At 43.3% G+C, this 22602-nt stretch overlaps 2 protein-coding genes across 5 annotated transcripts in view; both read left to right on the forward strand.

The window, feature by feature from the left end:
• LOC142767673 (uncharacterized) overlaps positions 1-22602 on the forward strand; it is a 137243-nt gene that overhangs the window by 23269 nt on the left and 91372 nt on the right. Inside the window, exons 7-8 of one of the 4 annotated variants that reach the window (XM_075869839.1) lie at positions 18168-18206; positions 19439-21613. The exons of the other annotated variants lie outside the window; for them this stretch is intronic. Of the exons in view, the coding sequence (XP_075725954.1) occupies positions 18168-18206; positions 19439-19480 (81 nt within the window). The 3' untranslated portion in view covers positions 19481-21613. Of the gene's footprint in view, positions 1-18167; positions 18207-19438; positions 21614-22602 lie in introns of those variants that run through there. 4 annotated transcript variants of the gene reach the window in all.
• LOC142767157 (uncharacterized) lies at positions 205-19444 on the forward strand (the record flags this gene model as incomplete). The annotated part of the gene is made up of 2 exons (XM_075868376.1): positions 205-8072; positions 10662-19444. A coding segment is annotated over one exon (1008 nt), but the record flags the coding sequence as incomplete, so codon positions are not given.

A 22602-nucleotide genomic window follows, 5' to 3' on the forward strand; every position in this document is an offset into this window, starting at 1 on the left:
TCGCACGAGTAATGTGATGCTTGCAAGAGTGTCGTGCCCCATTGATAGACAGAAGTTGTGCTTGTTCATTGACACTGTTTGCAAATACTTGGTTGACTCTGATTTGATTGATATGTGGGGTTTAACATCCCAAAACCACTATATGATTATGAGAGACGCCGTAGTGGAGGGCTCCGGAAATTTAGACCACCTGTGGTTCTTTAACGTGCACCAAAATCTGAGCACACGGGCCTACAACATTTCCGCCTCCATCGGAAATGCAGCCGCCGCTGCCGGGATTCGAACCCGCGCCCTGCGGGTCAGCAGCCGAGTACCTTAATCACTAGACCACCGCAGCGGGGCTACTTGGTTGACTCTGTTTGGGTGCTAATCTGCAATGATTGTTCTTTGTTGGGGGAGGCTCTATTGCTACTCTCAGGGGATGTAGAGCTAAACCCAGGCCCTATGAACTCAACCGAAAAAGAGCAGATGGCGAACATTGAGAAGATCCTTTTGGATGTACAAAGTAGTCAGAAAACCATGCTTACTAAACTTGCAGAAATAGTGGCGAAGCAAGCCGACCTGGAACAGAAAATAGACACCATGATAGCAAAATCAAATGTAATCGAGGAGCGCATTAATATTGTTGAAATATCCGCAAGAAAGATAGAGGCTAAGCTTGACGATCTCGAAAACAGGAGCCGCCGGTTAAACTTAGTTTTCTTTGGTGTGCCAGACAATGAGCCCAAAGAAACATGGGAAAAATCTGAGAGCCTGCTTGAAGAGATTTGCAGTAACGTGCTGAAGCTTAGTAACATTCCGATAGAAAGAGCTCACCGGCTGGGGGCCTTCACAGAGGGGCGCATTAGGCCTATCGTCGCAACCTTCTCGGGGTGGAAAGCCAGGGAAAGTGTTATGCGTAATGCTTACAAATTGAAGAACACCTCTTTTAGTGTATCCGAAGGCTTCAGTCATGCTGTTCGCGAAAAACGACGGCTTCTTTGGAACTATGCCAAGGAAAAGAGAGATAGCAAGGGATGCCGAGTGCGCCGTAACTATGATAAGCTTGTTATCAACGGAAAGACGTTCGTGTGGGACAGTGAAATGAACCAACCTGCCCACTGCATGCACATGCGCGATCACAAGAAACCGACTGACGTGACGTCAGTCCTCGGAGAACTGAGAGAATCGATACTTCAAACACGTGCGGGCGCATACCGCTGCTTCTTGTGAACTGTCGAAGTATTAATAATAAAGTTAACGTCTTTGCGTCCCTTGTGCTAACTACTCAAGCAAAAATTATTACGGGTACAGAATCTTGGCTGGACAGTGCGATACCTGATACTGAGGTCTTCCCACATGGCTTCACTGTATATAGGAAAGATAGAAATCGCCATGGTGGGGGCGTATTTATTCTTGTAGCGAACGAGTGGACTAGCGAGGAAGTTTCCTTCCACAATTCTGCCGAGGCAGTTTGGTGCCGTGTTTTTTTACTGAAGGGAAATACTGTCGTGTTTGGTTGTTTTTATCGACCACCAGACAGTGGTGATACTCCTATGACACTGCTTTCTGAAATGGTACAGTTAATTCCAGACAGTGTACTCCTGAAAGGAGATTTCAATCTACCAGATTTTGACTGGATAACCAGTGGTACACAAAACAGGTCGTCAGTGTATACTTTGTTCGGCGAATTCTTGAGAGTGTTTGGTTTTTGTCAATATGAGAATGTTCCAACGAGACATGATGCCATTCTGGATTTAATATTATGTAATGACCCAAATATTGTTTCCGCTGTGTTGGTGATTCCTGGTATAAGTGACCATAAGGCCATTGTGGCAGATTTAAAGATAGAATACTGCCAAGTAGCACAGGCAATACCCCGAAAAAGTTTCCTGTATGAACAAGGTGACTACGATTCCGTTTCTGCAGAATTAGAGTCGCATTACCCAACATTCTTGCTTTTGGCAGAAAGTCGTTGCTCTTTAGCTCTGTGGTCTTATTTTCGTGATAAGCTACTTCACGCAGTTGAAGCTCATGTACCAAACAGAATTCTAAAGAAGAGAACAAAACAAAAGCCTTGGTTTAATAAAGACATTCGCAGGTTAATTGGGAAAGCACGAAGTTCGTACAGAAAATTTCGCGATAGGAGTACCACGTCTAATGAACAAGAGCTTACGCATGCAAACCTGACACTGAAATCGGCGATAAAAACAAGGAAGAATATTTTTTTTTTGCCCAATGAAGCGATAGGTTAAAGCAAAACCCGAAAGAGTTCTGGAAGTATGTTAAACAAACTAGAAAAGACGATATAAGCATTCCTGCTCTGACTTTGGAGGGTGATACTTTGTGCACCGATGAAGAAAAAGCTGAAGCTTTTAACAACTATTTCCAATCAGTTTTTACTCAAAGCACACCTGGCGATGTGGGGGAGCTTCCAGTCACGTGGACTTCCATGAAAGACGTGGAGGTTGACATTACTGGTGTTGATTGCTTGTTACGGCAGATAGATACAACTAAAGCAGTTGGACCAGATGGTTTATCACCATTTGTTCTTAAAAACTGTCACAGCGTTATTGCAAAGTATTTATGGGTTATATATGAAATTACACTAAATACTGGAGTTGTCCCACATGACTGGAAAGTTGCAAACGTAATCCCGATTCATAAATCAGGTGATAAAAAGCTTGTCGAAAACTACAGACCCATCTCGCTAACAGCAATTTGCTGTAAGTTATTTGAGCACATCATATACAGCGAAACAGTTAAACACCTAGAGTCAATCAACTTCCTCACTCCATCTCAGCATGGTTTCAGAAATAGACGCTCATGCGTAACTCAACTAGTCGAATTCCAGCATTACATCGCACAATCTATTGACAGTGGCGCTCAAGAATATGCAGTGCTCCTTGACTTCCGGAAAGCCTTCGACACCGTCCCACACAATCTGTTAGAATTTGCAATGCTCTCTGCAAACATAAACCTTAAAGCTATCAATTGGGTAAAGAACTATCTAAACGATCGACAACAAAACGTAGTTCTTAACGAATCAAAATCATCTGCGGTAACCGTTACGTCCGGTGTACCACAGGGAAGCGTATTAGGACCTTTGCCTTTCCTGATTTATATTATTAGCATAGTCGATGGTATTACCTCTCACATTAAGTTATTCGCAGATGATTGTGTAGTGTTTAGAGTGAATAAATCGCACAAAGATGCTGAAATTCTGCAGCATGATCTGTACCGAATATCAACGTGGTGCCGAAAATAGAAAATGAGTCTAAGCGTCCGTAAATGTTGCTGTGTATCATTCACCAACCGGATTAGTAAACTAGACACAACATACGCAATAAATAATTCAATAATTAGCATTGAATCCTATTATAAGTACCTGGGCGTGTATTTTTCCGACAACTTCAAGTGGAATAAACACATTAACATAACTGTGACCAAGGCAAGCCGGATGCTATACTTCATACGCAGAAAATTTAGGCAAGCATCACAGACCGTGAAACAAACCCTTTATCTCATGTATGTAAGACCTATATTAGAGTATGCTTGCGTAATCTGGGATCCCCATCAGCAATACTTGATTGACGCATTGGAAAAAGTTCAAAACCAAGCAGCCAAATTTGTTAGCAACAACTATAATTTCTTTGCAAGCATCACAGAAATGAAACGAGCATTGAAATGGGAGACACTGATGGTAAGGACGCAGAAACTCGGGCTTAAATTTCTTCATTGTATATATTATAATGGGAATGCCATTAACCCTCTTGATTATCTGTTCACACCAACGTACGTCTCTAATCGTCAGGACCATTCACGAAAAATATTAGAATACCGTCACAAAACTCACTCTTTCGGTAGTTCTTTTTCGTAAAAACAATACAAAAATGGAACCGTCTACCGGATGATCTCGTCAATGAAACTGATAATGAATCCTTTTTTTCTTCATTGTAACAACTCCTACAATATCACTGCCACTAAGAATGGTTTGCTGTCTCGAAGCGTGTGCGTGTTCTCAAATGCATGACTGTGACGTTGTTTTCACTCACCAATATTTGAGTGTTTTTTTTCTCTCCTAAAATATTTTGAGTGCTGTTTTATTTGTTGAATCTATTGTTTTGATTGAAAACTATGTAGTTAAATTATTATGTGTACCTCCCCTACGTAATGCCTTACGGCGATGTAGGTGAAATGTAAATAAATAAAGAAAACCGTGGTAGAGAAAATAGTTTTTGTGTTGTACAAATCTTTGTTAACCTCACAATGTATCAGTTGACACGTGTTACCAATTTTTATGGCGCGCTATGGACTTTGACGTTCTAATATTATACCATTAGAACAATTTCTTGCTTTTCTTCATAGAAATATTCTTCAAAGCAAGTTAAAATGAGCCTTGACTAAAAGCTTTTACTAAAGAAAATTCACTAAAGACAGCTAAAATAACGTTTTCAAACCAGTACGCTTATTTTGTTGTGATGAATTTTGCTTGCTGCCTGTAATTTGTACTCATCTACAACCATTTAAACACTGTTTTTAACAGCCACCTTAACCACTCAACCAATGTACAGATGTTAACAAGGTATCGGTACAAGAAATACACAAGCAAGCAAACGTTTCTAATTTCGCGCTTTTTGACATTTCAAATTTCGCGCAAATACGCGTCATGTTTTGTTTTTTTTTATGGTTAAGAAATATCCAATGCAATACACACTGGCGCGTCTACTATTTTCACTACTTTGCACTATAGATTTAAGCAGAAACAATCTATTTACTTATCATATAAAATATTATGTGCGCAAATGCGGATAGGTGGCATCATAAAGACAGAAATGGCTAGTTGTTACGTCTAGGTGGCGTTAGCCGCCGCCCGACCTAAAGGGTACATCCACATACATCCATCCATATATCCATCCATCCATGGCGTAATCTTCCTGGAGCCCACAATGGCCGAGCGCAGAGCGTTTTAAGTCGATTTTTTTATGCTGTTCAAAGTGTGCTTGCGCTGTCTTTCGTGTTCTGTCGGTGCTGCTTGTTACGAAGATGCACTATACTCAAGGGAGGACCGGCTGCTTCGTACCGTCGAGCGCTCGCCAAACTGAAAAGGTATGTGGATGTTTCTGTTGTCGACGCTTTGTTTTTTGCTTCTCCGGCCAAGGCCGTGGTGCGCTCGATCCAGGCTGCTGTGCTTCCGCTAGGGTCATCGGCTCCTCCCGCGATTAACACCAGGAGCGCTATAGTATAATAACGTTGTGAACTAAGGTTTTCTAGCTAGTAGATAAGTGAGTTTTTAACGTAGCGAGCCTGTTGGCGTGTCCGAATTCATGAGGCTCAAGTCTAAGCTCAGGGTTGTTACGCGCGGACGAATTTTTTCCGTGGGGAGGGGGGTTAAAGCAATGTGCGCTGTGCGGCTGTGATTCGGCGGGCGATGCTCTGCACGTTATGAATCACTATATTTTTGCAATGCCGTCGGACGCCGTTCAGGGACCGCGCCTGTAAGCGGTAAGCGTCGTCTGTGTCTCGCGTGCGTTGGAGTATTCCAGTGATTCGCGTTGAATTATATCGTTGCGTATTTAATTTAGAAGAATGGAGAAGAATGACGTGGTGTCTGTGTTGGTATTTACGCGGCCTTGTTCGTTTTCTGTGTCAAAGAAGTATCTGGATAAAGTTTAATATGTTACGCGTCCTCTTATCAACAGCTACATGATCATTAAATGTGTGTGACTACTATAAAGTAGATGTGTTTTCCTGTGTGACCAAATGTGTTTGCATCCACCGGGCACGTATGATAATAAATTACCATGATATTCAGCTTAATTAGGTGGGCGTAAACATGACACAGCGTGCTGTAGGTGCGGTTCTCAAAACGTGCAATTACGCCTGGGTCAATACATTTTGTCTATGAGTGGCCGAATAGCCGTAGTGCAAGCGCTAGGTTGAGCACTAGTTCACTCGTTCGCGCGCAATTTCGGTGGTACTGCTTGTTCCCCCTTATTCACCTATCATTGCATTGTTTTGGTTTTTAAGAATTGTGGTCGCTGCACCCCGCTTTGGGGTTAAAACTTTGCCGAATACCTTTACGTCTACAAACATTCTAAAACAAAGTTCTACCACAACTTCCAATGACATTTTCGAAAACAAGTGTAACGCTTTATCTGATATCATAAATTCTTTATGTCCTCGTCGCAGATTTACAAGTGACCTGTGGCATGTGCAGTGTATGAATACCTAATTTATTGCTCAAAACACAATAAGGTTATACATCATGGTATGCGTGCCTAAGGCTTGCATATGTTGCTGCTTGCATGCAAAATTAGACATTGTATTTATCTAAGAATGAACAAATCTAAACTGCCATTTTTTGAAGATGTACGCATCAGACCAACTGAATAATATCAAAAATAATGATCAACAAGTGATTGTTGTTTATTGGCTTGCACCGACGTCACTGAAATCACCTTGTTGGTACTTAGACCACATTGTAGGATGCAAGATTCATGACGTCGTATTGAATGTTATTGTCACATGATTTGAAAGGTAAATTGTTATTAGCATACAGAGGCCAATAACGTTGTGGCCTCATCGTTATCATAATGAAGCAGGTTAGGCACAATGTGATTCTGCTGCCTTTACGTCATGTTGGGAAACCATTACGTTATGTAGCTATCTGTAGTTTCTGAGATCCTGGTTGCCGGTCATTATTGCAGAAGCTTGCCTGCTTTATTGTGATGGCATGTGGTTCAAGATTGATGTTTTGTCTTAGCGTTTCCACTTTCCCCCCTATGGTCATTAGAGAGCTTGTGCTGTTTGATGAGAAGTGAGGAGTAGTGCCTTTTTAGCCAACCAGAACAATTTAGATCAATGATTACAATGAAACAGCACACCATATTCATTCAGTGAACTCAATTTCAGGCAAATTAAAAACGTCCGAATGTTAGCCGCTTGAAGGAAGCTCCATTATTTGAACTCATGAGAAGAAATGGGAGAGAAGGAAAGGCAGGGAGGTTAGCCAGACCAGCAAAGCCGGTCTGCCACCCTACATGGGGGAACAGGGAGATTGAAGTCCTGTCGCAGTGGTCTAGTCGCTAAGGTACTCAATTTCTGACCCGAAGGTCGCAGGATGATATTACGGCTTTGGTGGCTGCTTTTTCGATGGAGGTGAAAATGCTGTAGGCCGGTGTTCTCAGATTCGGGTGCACGTTAAAGAACCCCAGGTGGTCTAAATTTCTGGAGCCCTCCACTACCTTGGTAAAAAATTCATGTGTCAGTATTCCTTTAATTTTATGCTTTATCTGCAGTGGATGTATATGCGCATACTGACATATATATGCAGTGGTATTGCAAGTTTACGTAATAAAATAATCATATGGTGCATATTGCATGGCATTTACCTAATAAACACATCACATGGGTATCATAACTACAGAAATGCAAATGTGTCTCTATGGATGCCCTCGTGCATTTATTTGGCCAGCTTCAAGAACAGAATTTATTGATCGCAGGCAACAACATTACTCACGCATGCTTATCTCTTAATTACACGCAGTTGATACAGCTAAAAGGGGTGTCTTCGTCTAAGAGTTCTAACTTCATCCTCGTGCATGAGCGAGCTATAAAGGTAAATGAAAATTCACATGTATGTCATCGACCTGAAAAGCTCTGCAACAGCATGTTTTTCGTTCTATTTATACTGCAGCATGCCTTTTTTGTATTTCTCAGTTGCGTGCCACTAAATGTATGTTGGCCATGCGTTTCTAGCCATTCACTGCAATTGGTCAAGCAGCGCATGCAGTCTATACAAACCTCACCAAAATGATTTTGTGCACTGTTGCAGATATTCTTCGGCACGGTCTGTCATTTCATGTGAGTGAGGCTGCTCAAAGAAAGTTCCTGACAAGGTCACGGAGCCCAAGCACCAGCAAACTCTGAGCCATTGTTCCAAGGATCAGCTGTGTTCACCCTGCTCATGCGCTGTGCCTCATCAAGCTACTGGACGCTGCCTACTTATATGAAGTGCTCTCCATATTCCCCTCAGTTTGGCAGTAGTGTATTTGGTCTTCACAGTGCTTGCCAAAATCATTTTTGCACAGGTGCGACACTTATTTCTTGCTTTATTGTGTTAGTATACCTGCATGCACTCCTGCCAAGCAAGAGTACCAATGTTTCCTGTGAATTGTTTGTCATGGTAAGCAGAGGATTTCAAGCAAAAAATTCATGCTGAACTTTGATCCTTCAAGTAGTGTGGAATGAAGCTGGTGACAGGGTCAACGCGCTCTCTTTAGAAATAAAGGCTTTGCATGAAGAGCCTGTCGCATCTTGAAAGAGGCACGAAAACTTCCAGGTGATAATAAGCAACTTCAGATGAATATTGAAGAATTTACACTGTATTCAAGGTTGAACTATCTGACATCAAAGGCGTCCGAGATGAGGGTTTTCTTTTGACGCTCTCTAAAATTTTTGTGCGATGATGGAAAAACCATTCCTCGTGATGATATTGACACTACAGACAGAGTAGGAAGAAACAAGCCTAGTTTGAAAAAAATAGTAGTGCATTGTGCCCGATGTCACTAATGAAATGTTCTGAATAAGACAAAAAACTTATGTCTGTCTACAGTTGCCTTTCGTTTTAGATTAAGTAGTCCTATTTATGTCAAGGAACACTTGACAAGACAAGGTAAGCAGTTAGTGAGAGCACGATTGCAAAAAAAACAAGTAGGATAGAGGTTCGTTTGGATGCAAGGCACGAAATTTATTGCAAAAATGGAAACATTAGCAATAATAAGGACTGCCTTCTTAGAAGATCTGGCAAAATGCTGGGTTGATGCCTCCAGAGCCAAACATTTCTTGAGCTTGCAATGTCTGTAAGCTATGACTGACATGGCAGAATTTTGATACCTAAATAGTGAAATATTGATACCTAGATAGTGAAAAAGGCCACCAACTATCTTCAATGCGTTTACCTTAAATGCTCTTAGCATTATAAAAAAGACTAGTAGCCTGTGTCTCTATGTCGACGACATGTCGGTAAAATTTGATGCCATTCTTTTGACATAATCCTTGTATTTTTGGTGCGATATAACCCATCAAAAATACATGGGTACAATTATCACGGCATTGTGTGGGTCATGAAATGGGGAAGAGGAATAGCGCTGTACATCAAGATTTACTTTTTGGCCGATGTCAAGGGACTTCCGTGTGTTAAGCCCTGTGTTGAGTGTCTAGTAGTATGACTTGGGGATTTCACTTTGCAGCAATTAGCACGCCTTCATTAGGTTATAAGTAGGAATTGTTTGAGTTTCCGGAAACTAGTTAACTTGATTTTATGGTCACAGATGCACAGACGATTTTTCGCTCACAAGCAATGGGGCAGACGCCGGCGGCGGGTTTTCTGCGACACGAGCTCTTGAACGCTATCATGTTAAAAAGCTGGCATAGGCAGCATTGACCAAATGAATGCAAAGAATAAAGTGAAGTGTCCCAGCAGGAATCGAAACCTAGTATTCTGCTTGGCAATTCAGTATTCCACCACAGAGCCATGCCCGGCCTCGGTTATACTTTCCAAATAGTCTCCAATGTTTGTGTAACATCAACTGTCGTTGCAGTACTGGCTATCAAATTTTATAACTATTACATATGCACGCCTATGATACAGTAGTGAGGCCAAATCAAAGTCAATTGTAGTCAGGCACAATCCTGTGAGGTATTTGTGTAGCAGTGTTGCGGGCTACCATCCTCGCGAGTCCCAGCGCAAGCACCAATGCTTCATACCAGCCTACCACTTCTAGTGTGGCTAATATGTAAGTTTCCGTTGACATTGTTACAAAACTGCAAATAACTGATAATGTTTTCATGGGTGTAACATCTCACCATAACAAATGAAACATATGCAGCTGTTTAACGTATGTGTGGGCGAGAATTTGTACATATGTTGAGCTCCACTTCATAAGATCGCTCAATAAAAAAATTAAAATAATTCACCTTGCATCCGCGTATTTCGCATAACATCGATTCCAAAAGCATGTGGGATCTGCCAAATTTTAGCATCAATTTCGTAACCTAAATGCTACCATAAATAATTATTATTTTAACATGAACAGCTCGACTGCAACATACTAAGTTTTAGGTATTAGGAAAACTGAATATATTCATTACTACAGCATACCTAACAGGCCAATACTTGTACTACATACGTGACATCTATAGTAGAGCTAGACTAGAATATTGTTTATTAGCACTTTACAATTATTTAAAAACCCTAATTACCTTCAGTGCCTTATTCGGTTTGTTCAAATCGGATGTGCGCAATTACTCGATGAACAGCTTTTTTAGTCAAACCCAACTAATGTTTCACGTGTGCATCATGCTGAATTATCGCTCAGATGTTTCTTGTATATATGTTTCCTTTCCTCTATGCTGTTTGTTTTTGTATGTGAAATCTGTTGTATGTGCTACCCTCTGTAGGCCCCCAGGTACTGTCAAGTTGTTTACACAGCTTTTTGCCTTGGGGACCCCCAACAAGCATGTTTCCCGTTGAAAACAAAGCTGATTTCGATGCTGACTTCTACTCACACAGAACTAAGAACACTCCAGCATGACAAAGCATATTGTATCTTGGACAGTCTGTCTTTTTCTTTAGACAGTTGTGAAACTCTTGGTGATTACTTTTGTCTTTATTTTAGGCTTCCGGGTGCGGATGTGCTGTAGAGAAAGAGCGCCCTGACCACACTTCTGTCAAAGGAACCAAAGTCGCCTGGGCAGCTGAAGATGGATAGTGCAAGTGTTTGAATGATCACATTAGGTTAATCGAATACCACTTGCATTACTTTGTCAATATTTGTGATTTTGTAACACACAAGATTTGAAACACGCACACATATATAAAGGGAGAGCTGTAAATGAGCCTTGAGCAAGTTAGTAGTCAAGGCTTTTAGGATGATGACCTAAGCATATTATATAAGCTCACATGTTTTACCACACCTACTTTCCTATCCATTTTCTTTTTCAATTTTGTGGGCACTGGCAACACCCTCAATAAGCGCCTTTGGACTGCTGGTGCCTGTAACTTATATTTTGTTGTTCTAAATAATTTATTTGTTACCTACTATGCAAGGAGGGAAGTCATAATGTTGAAAGTTTGAAAAGTCTCGTCACAAAAAAGATGTCTACTCGTAAGAAAAATAATAAAAAAACAGAAGATTGATTCTCACTCACATAGATCTCACTATTACAATCAGTGCAGTAGGTCATGTCTCATGTTTACTATATACAATCTTTTTGGGTTGTATGCTATGTACAGTAAAATAGTGACTATTTGCATTACTTTAATTTATTTGTCATAAATTTTGGGGGGCCTAATATCTTGCATTCTCACATGCATAAAATCTCAATTCTGCATCACATAATTTTAAGGAGCGCAATGTGGTAAGGTTCCGTATTTAGTGCAAATTATCTGTGTGTCTTTTAAAGTGAGGATATGGCTTTTGAAATAATCACCAGTATTTGAAACTTACGAATTTTGAATTTGCAGGCATGCATGTCTGTATGGTGACCAAGCATCCATTAATTGGGCATGCATGTGTGCAGGAAGGGGCCTTGAATAGATTCCATTCATTCTGGACCAAAAATGGGTAGCACAGGCCATATACGCACTCAGGGATCAATTTCATAATTATTGAAACACACATATTTATTCAAGATAGCTTGCTTTAAGGTATATATTTACATATTGTCTACTTCCACCATGAACATTGCATCATGCATCTAGCACTCTGCTGAGCGCTTCTCGAGGGCACTTTGGTAACTAGTACACAAACGTACAGACAGTTGTAAGTGGGGCCTCCACTTCGTTGACTGCTGGAGAACGGCGGCTTCGCCAAATCACACTTCCTTTGCAGTGAAGCCAACTTTGCTCTTGCAAGAGTACACGCTTATATAAAATTCGGCACTGTTCTTAAGAAGTGCAGTAATTGCGGCTTGTTCTATCCAGAGCAGCAAAAAACAAAAACACGAGGAGCAGCACCTGGACAGGGTAAGGCACAATTGCAGCGTTTCTCGATAACAGTGCCAGATTTTCTATTTGCCTACACATAGAGAAATCAAAACACTGCAGCCAAACTACCAGTAGCTTTACTGCAGAGCCACTGTGTTTTAAAAGACGATGATGCAAAAGCTCCACCTAGAGCTGTCACTCTGTTTCAGTGCTAGTTTCATAAGCGCCTGCAGAAGGCCCTCTGTGGAGGGCCGGCCGTGTGCATGGTGCACGTGTTCAGGGTGGAATGGACGACATAGTTCATGTATTCAAGTATTAACAAACCGTATGTGGCCTGTCACACAGCATGGTCTACAGAGCATACAGCATTCTGCATTTCTAGCCATCTTTAGCATCAATCCTACATTTGGCCCTATGGTACGTTGACGTATAGCACCCTTCCAGCACCCATTTGAAAGGGTGTTATGACATCACATCACCTTTTTTTAAAAGGTGCTCTCATTAAACCCTTTAAAATTTTTGCTCTGCACCCTTTGCTTAAGGGTGCTGAGCTCTGCACCCTTTCTCAGCCCCCTTTTTTGAACACCCAATAGGGAGCAAAGGGTGCTCGTCTGGCGACAAGCTCATTTACACCCTTTAGGGTGAGAATTGGTTTAGTGTGTGGTCGTACCGAGTCGACTGCGAGAGTCTATGCTCAAACTAGCCCATGAAGGTATCCTCGCCGGACACCAAGGGATATCCCGAACAACTGACCGTATTCCAGCCGAATTCTTCTGGGCAGGTGTTCAATCAGAAACCAAGAGGTTTGTGAAGTCCTGCGATATCTGTCAGTGGACTGTCCCGCGCCATTTGGTTGTCGGGCTCCGCTAGGTACCATGCCAATCATTGAGACCCCGTTTTTACTTGTGGGCATCGACATCATCGGTTCTTTGTCACCGACATCGTCCAAGGGCAACAGGTGCATTCTAACTATGGTGGATTTGGCAACGAGATACCCAGACGCCATCGCACTTCCTTCGAGAGAAAGCAAGGTCGTGGCACAGAGACTAATGGAAATGCTGTCGCGAGTTGGTCTATCACGCGAAATTGTAAGGGACCGCGGGACAAGCTTCATGTCGCCGGTTATGAAGGAGTTCAACCGGCTACTATCTATCAGGCAATTACCCACAACCCCTTACCATCCGAAGGCAAACGGGTTAGTGGAGCGCTTCAACGGCACGTTGAAGCAAATGCTCCGCCGAATGAGCCGGGAAAGCCCGAAAAATTGGGACCGCTACCTCGGCCCCCTCCTTTTCGCGTATCGGGAGATGCCACAAAAGAGTACCGGATTCTCGCCGTTCGAGTTACTCTACGGCTGATACGTTCGCGGCTCAATGACGATTTTGAGAGACTTGGGGACTAACCAAAAGTTGGATGACGCGACCAAGTCAGCCTACGAATACAACGAAGAATTGCGGGAACGTCTGCAACGAACCTGTGAAATAGCATCTCAGGACCTTGCGAAGGCACATGTTCGCCAGAAGACTTACTATGATCGCGAGGCGAAGAAGCGGGACTTAAGCGTGCGTGACAAAGTTCTCGTACTGCTACCCGCCGATCACAACAAACTGATACTAACATGGAAGGGCCCCTTTACTGTGATAGACAAAAAAGCCCATTGAATTATGCTGTGGACCTCGGTCACAGGACAACTGTCTTCCACATCAACATGCTCAAAAAGAACGAGCTGCGGAAGTCCCTGAGACGTCAACGATGACAGCTGCTGCTGTAACGTCAATCCGTCAAATAGAAATTGAAGGCGCAGAAAATTTCTTACAAGCCCTACTTGCACAAACGCAGAATTAGAAAGATGTGACTGTAGCACCTAGCCTTACTAAAGAACAAAGAAACCAAGTCAACAAGCTTCTTTCCGCCTACCATGACATATTTTCGGATTTACCAGGAAAGACTGATGTTGTGGAGTGCCAGCTAAAATTGGCTACCGCTCAGCCCATACATGTCCGACAATACCCCATATCTTTCGCTGTTAAGGACAGCATTAAGAAAGAGATCCGGGAAATGTTACGGCTGGGCATAATAGAGAAGTCTACATCTGCTTATCAAGCGCCGATTGTGGTTGTCAAGAAGAAAGACGGCACGATGCGCCTCTGCATTGATTTTCGTCCACTTGTTGTGTGGTCATTCCGGATCCGGAACCAATTCCTCGCGCTGTTTGCACGACTTACTGGGCGTCCATACTTTTCGAAGTTTGACTTCACAAAGGATATTGGCAGGTACCCATGGCCAGTACGTCAAAAGAAGCTACAGCATTTTCCTGTGACTCGGGCCTATACCAACTCTGGGTTATGCCTTTTGGCATAAAGGCTGCACCTGCCGTGTTCAACCGATTGATGCGAGAAGTGGTCGGCGACATTCCCAATGTCTATTACTACTTTGATGATGTTTTTGTTGCGACAGCAACATGGGAGGAACACATGGTCACATTACGCCATGTATTTAAACGTGTGCACGAGGCACGTTTAACTATCTAGTCGAAGGAAAGCGAGATAGGTGCCCCGACGACTAGCTTCCTTGGTCACGTTGTGGAGCAAGGGTTGCTACAACCCCAAAAGGACACATCAGACAAAATCGTGTCAGCGAAACGGCCGGAAAGTAAGTAAGAGCTTCGAGCTTTTCTCGGACTTGCCGGCTACTACCGAGAGTTTGTGCCCAACTATGCCGAGGTTTCACATCCTCTTACCGCGCTCACGAAGAAAGGAAGTCCTAATAAGCTGGACTGGCGCGACAAGCATCAGGGTGCATTTCAAAAACTCAAAGCAATGATGTCGAACCAACCCATACTGAAAGCACCCAACCTCGAAAGGCCTTTCGTGTTGAGCACTGACGCATCATCACGGAGTTTGGGAGCTGTCGTCCTATAAGAACACAATGGTCTCTTGCATCCAGTGTCCTACGCCAGTAGAAAGCTACTACCTCGTGAAGTGGCATATTCTACAATTGAGAGAGAATGCCCTGCCATTGGGTGGGGTGTCCAGAAATTTTTTGTGTACCTCTATGGCAGGCCCTTCATTTTGCAATCAGACCATCAGCCACTGAAATACATCAACCCTGCCCGACAAATCAATAAACGAGTGCTACTCTGGAGCCTACTCTTGATGGACTACGACTTTCACATAGAGTACATTCACGGCTCTGATAATGTCGGTGCCGACTATATTAGCCGCATATCTCTTACTACTGACTAGGCTGTCCGATTACTCGTATAGACGCACCAAGAACTCTTAACGTGAGTGTTACGTTGTCTACTCTATGAACATGCCTACCCTTCTTTTCCCACTGTTTCGCTGTTCTTGAACTGGAGGGAAGATGTGGTGAAAATCATTGCCCTGGAGAGTGTGCGTCATGCTTTGACGTAGAAAATGGGTGTGCGGGGCCGATTTATTTGTGATCGGTGTGCGGGGCCAATTTAGTATTTTAGGTGCGCGAGAATTACCATGATGGTGATAGCGGCGAAACGATGCAGCTCGCCTATGAGCGTGCTCGTGCGCGTACCTCGTGAAAAGCTCCCGAGCAACGGGGAAAGCTCGGCTAACCTTGGAGAGCAGAGCGCAAGGACAAGTTCGGGCCACGCCCGACTGCTCGTTCTGACCCTCTGTGTCCGGGCCTCGTCTCAGCGTTGAAGTCCTTGGGTGCGTCCTGGACTGGGCATCGCCCTACCTCACCCTCCGGTTGGTCCGAAGCAACGTTTTTCACGGCCAGCCACGGTTCTGGTCTCGGAGCGAGACGCTGTCCCAGGTCTGTTCGCGGAAGACGGGCGGTAGGCTGTTCTCGGTGGTGTACAGGCAGGCCCAGGCGTTAACCACCGTACTGGGATTCCCCTGGCGGTTATCTTCTAGGCCGTGCCCCGCCTCGGTACGAACTCCGCAAGCACAAGGCACACCACCTCCTGACTACGAGAGAGCTCAAGGTCAATCGCAACGTTCACGCTCCAAGAGGAGAACGTGAGTGGACGAACTAGAACATCAACTTTCCTTCCGCGTAGGACCGTGAACGCGTGTACAATAAGTGAGTTTATGTAGTGTGTATTCCCTTGTTCGTCTTCGTGTATATAATGATCTCTTGTTGTCCTCGAGCGTCCTCTGTCCTCATCTGGCTAACCTGCGCCCACGGTTGCCCACAGCGGGCAAGTTAACGAGGCTCACGCCCGGTTTGTTCCTTACGCTAGGGAACTTGAGTAATAAGCAGTGAAGAAATTGACGAAAATTCAATAGCATACACAAAAAACACTTGCATAACAGAAATAGAGGTTTCAATAACTATAGAAACAGTTATAGCAAATACTGTAGAATGCAATAGGTGATACTACACTTGAATATAAAAAAGTATTGAAAATGATTCTTTGCTGCTGTTCTGTTTTAAAGGGGTGTTGGAACAACATCAGTATCACAAGTAACCCGCCCCCTGTCTTTGTCGATTCCTGCTTGCTCCTTCTAAGATAATAAGCATGGCACAATCTCTTCAATGTATACGCCCTTCATTTGTCTAACAACACTACTTGAACAGAAGAGTTCTGATAGCAAAGCATGGTCTCCGTATACGAAAAATGAAGGGGCAAGGACAGTCGTCGTGCTTGTCGAGGTTGTCTTGTATGCCGAGTCCCTTTATAGACACGAGTAATTCACGCCGGTACTGCTCCGACAGCTCCTTCTTCTTGTCGAACTGCACGAGAATCGCTTTGTACGTGTAGAAGGCATTATGAGCATTTTTCTTCGACTGTACAATGTATATTTTTACACCCTCAAGAGTGTAAACTGGCTTGTCGCCAGAGGGACACACCATAGGTATTTTCGAATGCACTCTCCTGAAAGGGTGTTAGCTGAACACCCTACCCGCAGGCTGTCCAGCAATATAAAACTTAGGGTGTAAGGTGTTCTTATACAGGAACACCCTTATGAGAATATTAGAAAGGTGTGTGCCACCTGCTATATCGACTCCCACAGAACTTTGAATAAATAGGCACAAGACAGGCTGTTCTAATGTTCACCCAGACCATCCCACTCCTCACCACAGTAATGTCTGATTTCAAGACAGTTTTCAAGGCATTCAAAACACTATGGGCAACATATATAGGCTCAGCATAGTCAAATTAACCATCTGATGTACGATATATAAATTATATCTCTGTGACTTCTTGGCCTTTACAGGCTAATAACAAAGGTTGGCAGCCTTACAGAGTATAAAAGAAAAAAAAACATTCAAAACATCACAACTAACTCAGAATACATCCAACAGACTACAAATATTGCAAAAAATTAAGAATGTAATAAACAGCACTAGCACACACTACGAAGATCTGCTCAAAAACGCGTCCTAATAAAATATAAAATATTACAGTAAATTAGGAATGTGAAAAACACAACACCAGTGCACTAGCAGACATACTCAGTTGGTACAAAACCGCTGTTCTTAACACGCATGATGGAGCCCCGCAGCGGTGGTCTAGTGGCTAAGGTACTCGGCTGCTGACCCGCAAGTCGCGGGATCCAATCCCGGCTGCGGCGGCTGCACTTTAGATGGAGGCGGATATGTTGTAGACCCGTGTGCTCAGATTTGGGTGCACGTTAAAGAACCCCAGGTGGTCGAAATTTCCGGAGACCTCCACCACGGTGTCTCTCATAATCATATGGTGGATTTGGGACGTTAAACCCCACATATCTATCAATCAAAACACGCATGATGGAACCAAGATCACAGCCCACAATCAGTATACCCTCTACGTAGCCCTTGACTGCTGATCTGAAGGCCGTGAATTCAAACCCTGGCTGTGATGGCCACAATTTCGATCAAGAAAGAAATGCTTGACACCTGTCAGCTTAGACGTGGGTGCGGTTTAAAGAACTTCAGGTGGTCGAAAATTCTGAATTCTCCCACTGCAGTGTCACTGATAATCATATCGGGGTTTTACCACGTCTACTTCAGTAAATATTATTCTAATTACACTTGACGTGGAATAAAGCACACAGATATTAGACCGTCTTCTGCACGCAAGGCACTGAGAGCGTTGTTGCGCTTTCTGCGGGCAAGTGGTCTTAGAGACAGACTGTAAACAGTGTCGTGGATCGTCTGTTGACCTTCTCTCTATTTTTTACAACGTCTCTTTTTTCTCATCCTTTATTCCCCTTACCCCCTTCCACAGTACAGGGTGGCCAGCCGGTCTGAGAACTGCCTAACCTCCGTATCCTTCCCCATTTATTCCTCCTCCTCTTCACCATTCAACCCCTCAATTCATGAACTCACATTACAATATCTTAGTATGCCTTCTATCAGTTGTCATTACCAATGTTAAACATGAGTATGTATCACTATAAAATATCCCACATGGTTAGGTATTGGCAAAGTTAGGTACGATGAAGCACGGCAGTAGGAAATCACTTCATTGCACTTCTGAAACGAACATCCCAAAGAGAATGAAATAACTAAGGTTACAAAAACGTCCTAAAATGAAATGTTGAGTGAAGGTTACAGTAAAGATAAAAGCGTTAGTGTGAAAATGTTTTATCACAACACAAAGTGTTTTTAAATGGCCAATTGCATTTAAGAGATCAATTAAAACATGACTTGTGAGTCTGGCGGGCAACTCACTCAGAATTCTTGAAACAAATATGCAATAAAGAGCTTAGTAAGTAGCACTCACACATTCTCAAAAGTCCTGGATAGCTGAATTGAAATTCACCTTCAAGAACAAAAAACACCTTGGCAGATTGTGTCCAGGGGGACACAAAGTAAGAAAATTATGCTGTCACCTGCCCCATCAACTAAGAATGTTGAAATTTCAGGACCTGAAATAACCGGGTATGTCTGCACTGAAAAGTTGGAGACAGTCGTGTTTTTACACAGTCCCACTTCTGAAAATTCTTCAATTATTTTTATTCCGTTCATCCCGCTCCAAAGACAATTTTCGTTTTTCATCATTACGCACGCAAGGCAGTGAGTATTAGTAAAATAATACTCCCTGGTGGAACGAGCAGTCGGTTCTTGCTATCGCCAGCAAAAACTAAAAGAGTAACCCTTATAGTGTTTTATCATGCCTTCAACCTATAGTCAGAATAAACACATCCGATCAGGAAGTCTGTGCTAGTGCTCACTGTGCTGTACACATAACTATACAAGCCATGACTAAACTTTCCAGCAGGATAACTGAGCACAGGCATGCTAATGTTCTTACAAATGAAGTTATGTAGAAATGTGACGAGCTCAAAGATTTAACATATACATGACCACCTGGTGCCATCACTAGTTTTTCATTATTGAACCTTACTCAATGGCATCGCTGATAGTGATAATGATTTTCTCACATTGCATCCCCCAGGATACATAACTATCTTTAAAGTTGGAATTTACTTACACAGTGTGATGCGAATGTGTGCGTTTGAAAAGTGCGTGGTGCCATCAGCCTGAACCGAACAGGACGACAAAGATTACGCACAGTTGCGGTACGTGTGGGCGTGAAAATTTCAAGCCAACAAGGGGCCTCCACGGATATTTAGGAGATACACGGGAAGAAGAACAGCGTAGCCAGGCAGACGCGGCTGAGTTGGGACCAAGTGAAGAAGGTGGCCACGGAGTGGGGTGGCGGCCATGAGAGCTCCTGCATCAAGGTCGCTGTGGGCTTCCACCTGGACGCAGAACTTCTCGTCGCCTGGCGTGGGCCAGGCGTGGTCGTCTAGCGTTGGCCAAGAAATGTCTCCGGCTTCGTGTTCGAGCTGCAGCGGCCGAAAGCCGAAAGGTCCCTGACCTCGACCAGCCCGACGCTTCCTTTCCAGTCAGTCAACGACGTGAGCATTTCAACCACATCACCGCTGTCACCATTTGCGTGAGTGCGTTTATGTCGCTGTAGCAGAGCCTCCACCGCAAGCACCGCGTCCCACTACGTGGGAATATGGGTTCCTATTGTCTGAATATATATTTATACGCACTGTTCGTGTCTTTAGCCATTCGTTCTTCCTGTTAACCTCGTTCCAGCTGTTTTCCTTGTTGTTTATTTTTTAGGGGTTTCTGAAATATTTTCAGTGTTGGGTATTCGGTGTAAACAAATGGTCTTGTCGGCTCATTTCTCGATGGCGGTTATGTGATGGCTTTTTGCTTTACGCGAACCTACAGGACAGCTGGCTTATTAAAAAGCCTCGTGACAATCAGCATACGGGACAGGACTCTAAATCGGGGCCTGTGCGTGAAATGCAGTGTCAGCTGGTGAAGCGTCCACAGGCAACCTAGGAAGGCTGCTTCTCCTACGACTCGTGCGGCTGCCCCACGCCAATGCCAACTACGACGACAATAGCATCACCCCCGTGCTTCACCCAGTCTCCTACGCAACGATGTGTGTGAGACGCCACTCTTTTGACGTTCCGCGACACACTCTGTGTTGAAACTGAGTGCTTAGGACTTGGGTGTAGGGACTAATATACACCTGCTGTATTTCTATGTAACTGTATCCGAGATAGAGGAATCGTTATATTTTGGGTTAAGTGCTCCGGAGCTGTTGTCATTAAATATTTGCTTCAAACGGACTCGTTCTTTGGGAAGTGTCCTTAGGTGGGTCCTCGGACCTCCCAGTCGAAGCTGCACATAGTGCAAAACAAGAACCTCAACGTTACCTTGACGTCCACGACAGGACAGGTTATGCGATCGCTTTTTGGTTTACACGAACATATACGAGAGCTTGTCCAATAAATAGCCTCTTAACACATACATACCTTACAGTGCTGACTTTTTTTAACCAAAACAAAAGGCTTTTTTGAACAACCTGAACCTGCAACTTGAAAGGTCGACCTTTCTATCTTCCGATAGTATGGTCAACCTCGCCAACAATCGTTTTTATAGTAGCGGGATCTTGTTACGTAAGACGTTGTTCAAATGACCATACCTACATCGCCGAAAAAATGCAGACTAGAGGCACAATCCAACGACTGTTCATTTCGGGCTAAGCAGTAAACATGCGAAAAGCCATGAGAAACCAGCACTGAATCCTGTTGCCTACTGAAGTTAATGCAGTACATCATTATGTACGTGTACTGATGCAATTTATATATAAAGCACAACTTCAAAAAGGACCAATGGGTTTTATCAATGCGCCAAAACTTCAATCTCGGATTACAGGGGAAACAAACCACGTACACGATTCCCGTAAAACGAAACGCAAACAATAAATTACAATTTTGTTGAGGTTTTGTAGTTGCCACTCGAGAGTCCTTTCTGAACCAACTTAAGGGGATTTCAACAATGCTTAAAAACTGATAATACGCATGGAAGCCATAGTATATTTTTTTGCCATTTTATCTTTCAGCCATTTACACTGGCTGTACTTCCTTTGTTCTTTGTAATTTTATATAATACCCGATCACTAAATCAGACGTCCATTGCACCTTGGCACTTTGTAGCTCGTACCCGGCAATTTTGGGGCGTTTGGGCGTAACACGAGTGTAGATGGCTCAATCGACTACCTCGAAAAAATGTAGATGTGATGAAAACAGGTGTAATGTAGACAGGGCGTTCGTCGAAGTGCGTATACAATCTTATGGAACACACCGCAGTTTCCCAGCTGTACAGCAGATGTAAAATACGGCCCCTCTGACGTCTCACTTAAAGGCGCTTTTAGTCGCCGGACGTAACAAGATTTGTGAGAGCTTTCGGCCCAGTGTTTATAATATTTTTATCGTAGCCATACTTCTATGCTCTACGGCTTCTCGAGTAGCATCGAAAACAAAAACTTAACATCGGTCTTAGGTGTTCTAAAAGCAACTGCGCTATTCAGAAGCAGCTTCAATAAAGTGTATATATCTATATTTATTACTCCACCTCGAATTCCTGCAGGAACTATTTCTCACTTTGTTCTCGCGATCATGATTTGAGTTTTATCATCTCATTATTAGTTCGTTAAGCTATCCAGAGATTGTAAATACTGTTGCCACTTCGAGGAACTAACCTGGGTCATCACGCAAGAGCCCAATTTTGAATTTATTATTGGGTTTGGTCGGCGTCTTCTTGCCTTGAACGAACGACCTATAATTGGTGGGCGTTTAGAATTCAGGTCGGTGTGAAGCGTTATTTTTTATATAAGAGTCGTCGTCTGGCTTTTTACGCAGAATACGTGTAAGAAATTTGATCACAGCTTTGCCTACATCACGGGTCACATTGATTTAACGTGAGCTCGGGATGTTTAATCATAGTGCAATGCACGGTTACTGTTCATTTAAAGCGCCGAGACACTTACGTAGTTGTCCGTGTTGCTGTTTTTTGACATGCAACCACCTTGTACAACTTACTTGGTACAAATGTAATTCTTCTCTGAGTAGTGTTACAAGGTACTAACTATTTATCGTACCTATACAAGCTCTGCGGAATGCGGGCATGTTTCAAATAGCCAGTTTCGTCCAGTCGAACACCCTTGCGTAAAACCTGTGATCGTTCAACACATCGGGTAATTTTCGCACATGTATTATACGTCTACGTAAAATGACGTATTACACCATTACACTGTAGTTACTCAACTTCTTCTCTTCTTTATTCTCGAAGAGCCTTGTAAATCTCGTTATTCTCGAAGAGCCTTGTAACTATTATCGATATGGCGAGCC

This window comes from Rhipicephalus microplus, chromosome 7 (assembly GCF_043290135.1).
Source record: "Rhipicephalus microplus isolate Deutch F79 chromosome 7, USDA_Rmic, whole genome shotgun sequence".
NCBI lineage: Eukaryota > Metazoa > Arthropoda > Arachnida > Ixodida > Ixodidae > Rhipicephalus > Rhipicephalus microplus.